Below are 6960 nucleotides of genomic sequence, written 5' to 3'. Positions count from 1 at the left end.
GCCCGTAGAAGGAAGTGCTTCCCCTACTACGCCCTCCAAACAAAAGGTCCAAACAGGAGGGGCAAAAGCCTGACCACCCAGTAGGTGGATGACTTCAATCCGTATGAAAGATCCACGAACCCAGCGGAAAAAGAGTAAGAAGAGATTGAGAATCCCCCTCAGTGGTCCTTTCAAACGAAAGTGACTAACAAAAGGAGAAGCTCACTAGCGCGAAGAATGAAAACCACGTAGTGGTCAGAATAGTGCTTCCTTCTGATTCTAGAAAACGTCTGAAAACGAAACCGATCAAACTACCGAGCAGGGGTAACAGCCATTGGAGTCGATTTTTCATAAATTTGAGATTTTTTCGTTTTTTTCCTTATCAGAGAGGGGCCCTAGGGGGTGTTTAGTAACTCGAGCATTTCTTGTTTACTCGAACAGCAAAGGAGAGGTGCTTTAGCAACTCGACTGCAAGGAGAGGTGCTTTAGCAACTCGACTGCAAGGAGAGGTGCTTTAGCAACTCGACTGAAAAGGCGTTCCTCGGAGTGACTCGAGCACTTGTCTAGAGAGGTGCTTTAGCAACCGACTGAGAGGAGAGGCCAAGGACGGGATCGAACCGTCATTCCAGGATTTGCAGTCCGATACATTGCCATTATGTTACCTAGCCAAACCCGCCACCTCATGTGCCAAAGTCAAACGGTTGTTCTTTTTCTTCCCTCTTTTTTATATATATATGCTGTGGCGGGCGGAGCGGCATAGCGAAAAAAAGACATCAAGGGTGACAGGATTCGAACCTATGGCCCTCTGTACCCAAAACAGATGCGCTGACCAGACTGCGCTACACCTCGTCTCACTCCCCGAAGCCATATAGATCCACCCGATCAATGAACACTAACTGAAAGCGGCCGAGAATGAGTAGATACCCCTACGGGAATCGAACCTGTGTCTTCGACATGAAAAGACGATGTCCGAACCACTAGACGAAAGGGACAAAAAAAAAGCCATTCTTCATATACCCTCAGCTCCGAGAATAGAAGTGAATCTTTTCTTTCTATACGAATTCAAGATTCTGTTTGTGTTCCGTGAACTCAATAACCACTTATTTGAAATGCTATAGCGGGTGCAGTTGAATTGGGACCTAAGATGGGGCATGGAAGCTCTTCTAAAAGATTATCGAGACGCACGCATAGAATAGGTAGAAAGAATCAAATAAGGCTTTTCAGGTTGCAGAATGGCCTCTCTGGTCGATCCGTTGAATAAACAAAAGCTACTACTCAATGGCTGGTTAAGATCTTATTGGTAGAATTCTTCGGATTTCTTTGGTCCTAGCACTCGAAACGAGACAAGTACGTGTGTACATAGGACGCGAGATGAATCACAAGGAGCGAAAGCCTGCTTGACCAACGGGAGAAGCCAACTCTGTTCCTCCTTACAGGCTGTTTTCCACCATGTAATAAATGAGAGCTAGCCGATTCGGATTCTGCTTGAGCTACCTTCTCTTTTAAGTTAAGGTCGGAGAGCAGCAATGAGTGCATACCCCTACCTACGCCCTAAACTGAGCAAGATAGCTTCCATTGAGAGAGATCGAGATGTGAGATATGAGATCAGTTACCGCATTAGACAGGTACTACACTTCTGAAAATAAAGGGGGAAGGGACCTTAAGAAAGGGCAGTTCTGTCGATTCCCAATCTCGAAACTGAGATTGCGAAGTCACAAGCTGATGGGCTACATGTGAAGTTCAAAAACCCAGTTAAGAAAGGAAAGATATAGCTATCAAGCTGAAACTTGAACTGGAATTGCCTACTTTAAACCTGTTCGTAAAAGCTCCAACTAGAGCTATAGGAGCCCAATCTCTTGACTTTGGTAAGGCTTCTGTTGAAGTGACTTCCCCAGGTTTTGAACCCTAGATAGCTCAGTTACTTGCGATGGAAAGGCACTCTCAAGAAAAGACGTGAAATCTAGTTGAGTTGTCTTATCTATCACTATTCAAGCTTCCAAATCGGAATCCAAGATAACCCTTTATTCATTATTCATTTCATCCCTCTCGCTTTGCTCGAGTCACTTTCGTCCCTTCCTTTCTTCATTTGTTTTTTGGTTGGTCAAGGTAGTTGCCTATCTTCTTCTAGTGTAATGGTTGGGATTCTTTAGATGTAGCTGAAGGATTCAGGCGTCATACATAATAGAAAGGGAAGAAACCTACCACTCTATTACTGGGGGACGATATGAAAATGTGTCGGCACGGTTCCAACTCGTGGAAAAAGGTGGACTTTGTGAAGAGCTACCAAGCCTTGAGAACAGAGCGAGCCTTACAGCTTGAAAGGAACCTGAAAGATGGATCTTGAAACCTTGGGGAAAGTTTCCTAAGGCGAGCTCGAGCAGAAGGGGTTCCTCCGGCGCGTCTAGCTCTACTTCTATCCAATTCCGGCAAGGTAATCCAATTGGAAAACTCTGACTGAACGTAAGGATGTTATGTCGACTTAATCCGTGGTTGAATATGTTATGTCGGCTTATAAGAGAAGATTTCGGGCTATAGGTCTAAGCACCTAAACTCCCCTTTTCTGGCATGCTATAGTTATTAAAGTCTCTCGACGGCGGGAATGGGAGATTACCGGTAAGCCATCTTGATGAAGATTGACTTCAGCCAAAGAGAATGAATTGACTTAGGGTTTCTTACTATGTGCTCGATCCGATCAACGAAAAGAAATCCTGAAATTACATAAAGAAACGCGAGAATCTTCACAGTTGACATTTTCGATTGAGAAAGTGGCAGGCGTTCCTCGAGCTCTACTGTAGTGCCTTGCAAGGTCGTAGAGCCGGTAACCCTCGTTCACCTAAAATGGAAAAAGGTCTGTGATTGAGACTAAGGAACGCTAGCTATATGCTTAACACATGCAAGTCGATCAGTTCGCCGTTTCGCCTATCGGCTTGGCAGGCAAGCTACCTTGCTTGCATTCTATAAACGGTAACTTCCGCGCCGAGGAACGCCTGCTTAAATTGATGTGAATTGAATGATGGTGACAGCTCTTCAAATCCTATTCAGTCTGATTAGATATGTCACTGAAACAATCCGTTCTGTCTCAGTTTGATTTTCGGATTCCGAGGATGAGCCGGACGACGAAGCCGAGGAACGCCTCAGATAAAGATGTCTCAGACGCTACTCTCCCGGCAAGAACAACTTATTCTATTGTGATTTTTTGTGATTTTTTTGGCGGGTTCGGTCAGGAGAGACAAAAGAGAGATGCTTTCTATCAGTCAAAAGGGGATAGCGCCCCCCGCCATGCTCCCACGGCCCGCTTACCGAGGAATAGAAAGGGAGGACCGGGGGGTCCAGAGCAAGTAGGGTTGGGGTATAGAGCCGTAAGCGCGGTGGGGTGTGAGAGAGGACGTGCTCGTACGGTTCATAGAAGGGTATGATCAACTCGTTGATTGTTGGTAACTTGAACTCCTCTATATTCGAAATATGCCTTTCTAGGAGCATTACGATCTGCAGCTCAAATGGTCTCTTATGAAGTCTCTATTGGTCTTATTCTTATTGTGCGCCTTGTGAGCGCGTTTGTATCCGCGAAGGCAATCATCGCTCGGATGTTCCCCTAACCCAACCCGGGAACGGACCGGAGGGAACCGCAGCATGGGTAATGTCCGCGTCTCGTCGCAAGGCTCATTTTTTTTAGTTGTGGGTCATAGGTCGGGCTTCGGGCGGGCAGCTGTATCTGATCAAGAGCCGGGGCACAAGGGTCCTGGTACTATCCCAGGTGCGAAGAACCCCGGAGGTGACTGCAATGAGCAGAAATCTCACTCACCGGCCTAAACGACGAGAAAACACTCGAACGTGAGAGCAAGGGATCACCCAACGAATGGACGAGCTCCAAGGAGGGAGGAGGCAAGCACCATGCTTTCAGAGAAGTGGCGGTCCGAATCTTATCTGAACTGCGAGAATAACTGACTAAGCTGTGCCATAAGGGTCATTCTAAAAGCGGGACAGGGGTTCCTCCAGCTTCGCTGAAGAAGCTTGGTTCCTCCTTTAGGTTGTTTAAGTAGGTTGGGTGACAGATCGGCCATAGGAGTACTCCGGGATATAAACCAGGGCAACAAATGTCGAGCATACAACGATGCCGCCCGTTTTCATTTCATGGAAGTCCCCGGCAGAGGAAAGGGCTGTAGGTGATGGCGCGTTTTGCTTCTTATCTAGAGAGGGGCGCTGAAATCGTTCCTATTGGGTCGTGTGTGGCTTTAATATAGATGAATAAAGGCGGGCGCCGAAAAGGAAGCAGCCCAGCCTCTTCAAGAAAGCTTTGCTTGGTAGGCGCTGCCTACTCACTCGGACAATGCTCTGAACACGAGAGTGTGCAGTTCCGCCCCCTTCTCTCATGCTGAGTCACAGGCAGCGCCTCGGAAAGCACGGACGAGCCACATGCAGGGAAACTTGCACGTGTGGTTCTGGCCGGGGACACCCCGGTATACTGTACTAATATGTGTAGGTCCCCGTAATTCGAGTGAGATTGTCATGGCGCAAAAGCAGATATGGTCTGGTATTCCCCTGTTCCATGAATTGGTTATGTTCTTTATTTCTCGTCTAGCAGAAACTAATCGAGCTCCGTTTGATCACCCAGAAGCGGAAGCTGAATCAGTTGCAGGCTATAATGTAGAATATGCGCGGGATGCGATCCTTAATAGTCCACTGTTGGCGGAAGCCAATGTCCCGGGGTCCCGGGTACTCATTCTGACTGAAACTAGGGGTGGGTCTTTACCAACTCAAAAATATTCGATTTTTGGGAAGACAAAAAACGTGATCGCCTAGCGCGAGTCTTATTGAAAAGGCCCCTTACTATAGATGCCCCTTATTGAAAACTCAAGGAAAGGTTTATATATATATATTTTATTAATGCGTAATGCGCTCAAGCATGCGAAGAAAGCCGGCCTTACCTTTAGCAACAAGGGCGCTTAGGCTTTACTAAGAAGTGCGAAAGGGCTTTTCTTGCTTGTTTAGTAAAGTCACGCTTTTTTATTTAGAATTGAGTAGGTGCTTGCTGGGGCAGGGCACTCTTCATTCTTCATTCGAAACTTTTGAATGTCGGGTCGGAGGTTTCTGCCTTGTTATCAAAAAGGAAGTTGGGTAAAGCAAACTCCCTCCTTGGACGAGCACGGGGCTTAGTCAAGTAGAACCGGGTTGCGCTGCTTGATGCTCCGATCGAAAACAAATCAGTGGGGCCATGCCGGTACGACTGAATATGCGTTAGAAAGGTCAATCCCTCCCCTACGACACCAAAAAAAACCGGGCCGAACTTCTAACAACAGCCCGCCCGCTTCCATAGAAAAATATCGCGGCAACGTAGACCTAAGTGGTCATATTGGATCCTTGGGAACCATCACAAGTACGGCCGGCCTATATTTGAACGAGAATGCCGTGTCGTTCAGCGGAGCCTAAAAGAAGGTGACTCGCGCAGACAGCTGACTCCTTTTCAATAGAAAGGAATAGCCAAACCAACCCAGCTGTCTGATCAATCTCAGAGATCTTATCGGCCGGCAAACCGGAGACGGACGACCACGGTTCCGACCTTACCAGCACCAGAGGTGTACTAATCAATGAACCCCCGAAACCAACTTTCTTTTCTGACAAAATCCACCAAGTCTAAGCGGTCACGACATCTTGTTGATATTGAGAGGACTTTCGCTGACTGAATCCATAAACCTAGACCCCGGTAACCTTCGTAACCAAAGCGTCACGACAACATCCAAAGTTGACCTTTGGATTCTGAAGTAGGGGGGCAAGGAGGAGCGCGTAGGAATGTCGACCACCACATAAGCCACTAGTGGCTGAGAGAAAGCGAGCAGCACCTTGTATAGGTTGGGCAGAGCTTGAAGAAGCAAGCCCCTATCAGAGCAGAGAAAGCCATTGCGCGCTAGCCTAACTAGCTAGCATTTTTCAGCTGGCTGTTATTTAGTTGTAGCGCGCCTTCCCTCCTTCTATAACTTTGGAAAGATTTAGCAGTATTTTCTTATGATGACCTGGTCGAGAGAGTACGATACATCGGTGTAAAAGGTTGAGTGGGATCTGTAAGGTTGGTTATAGTCAGGCCTGGCCGGAAAGTGTTCTTGCCTCTATCATTAGCTCGGGTAGCCCCTGTTTCTGGTTTTTTAGTCACCTTCCAATGGCTCTTTTCCCAATCACATCCCCAAAGACAGAAGGAAAGACAAAGATTACCATTAGGCGAAAGCAGGTCCACAAGGTGAAGACTCTCTATCGTCAGATCGTTGGCAGTCTAGTTCTGCTTTCTTTTGAATCGAAGTTTAAGGCATTCAGACATGGGATTTGTTAAGTGCATTCAGCATCAGTATCTGCTTTCTTTCCTGGTGTAATTGAAGAGAAGATGTAGACAAAACTTACTTAATTCAATTCAAACCCTGTGCGAAGGAACTCAGGAATCACTTCCCCTTCATTGAAAACAACATAAAAAGGAGTGTTCTAAGGCCAATAGACAGAAAGTGAGTGCTTGATGTAGCATATCTGCTGTTCACTATCAACCATAGGCGTTCCTCGAGCAAGGCTCGATGGAATTGAGGTTCGATGTAATTGACCCGCCTTATGTTGGACTTCCCAACTTACCTAGCGGAAGAAAAGGGGTTCCTCCTAACCCTTTTCGCCGAGTCCGAGTATTCCTATTCTAATTAGCCGGCTACCTTCGCTCAGAGCAGCATTTCCAATCCTTTTATGCGATCCGATCTTGGTATGCCCTTTCCCTGGTTTCGGCTTATTCTGTTGAGGTGGGAAAGAAAGATAAGATAATTATTAGTTGCCAACCAATCTTATTCCCCAGATAGCCTTATAGCCTCTTCCCCGGGAATGGAAGTTCATGACATCACTCCAACTCTGAACCTTAACGACGACGTCAACCCCGAGGAACGCCAATTACTCGACTAATAGGAGAGGAACGCCTGGCTTGCTCATGAACAACAATTCCCATTAAACAACAATTGTTTG

General features: G+C 46.8%; 1 protein-coding gene across 1 annotated transcript in view; it reads left to right on the top strand.

Annotated features, from left to right (window-relative positions):
- The first annotated feature begins 3032 nt into the window (after positions 1 to 3032).
- The window catches only part of LOC130502350 (NADH-ubiquinone oxidoreductase chain 1-like), a 5557-nt gene continuing 1629 nt past the window's right edge, over positions 3033 to 6960 (top strand). The window contains exons 1-6 of the mRNA XM_056997136.1: positions 3033 to 3146; positions 3204 to 3389; positions 3441 to 3514; positions 4440 to 4773; positions 5018 to 5063; positions 6028 to 6960. The exon at positions 6028 to 6960 is cut by the window's right edge and continues 1629 nt beyond it. Coding sequence (XP_056853116.1) covers positions 3033 to 3146; positions 3204 to 3389; positions 3441 to 3514; positions 4440 to 4773; positions 5018 to 5063; positions 6028 to 6212 — 939 coding nt within the window. The 3' untranslated portion in view covers positions 6213 to 6960. The remainder of the gene's footprint in view (positions 3147 to 3203; positions 3390 to 3440; positions 3515 to 4439; positions 4774 to 5017; positions 5064 to 6027) is intronic.

The sequence above is a fragment of the Raphanus sativus genome, unplaced genomic scaffold (genome assembly GCF_000801105.2).
Source record: "Raphanus sativus cultivar WK10039 unplaced genomic scaffold, ASM80110v3 Scaffold0516, whole genome shotgun sequence".
NCBI lineage: Eukaryota > Viridiplantae > Streptophyta > Magnoliopsida > Brassicales > Brassicaceae > Raphanus > Raphanus sativus.
Note: the sequence above shows the minus strand (reverse complement) of the source record. Positions and strands in the feature narration are given on the sequence as shown.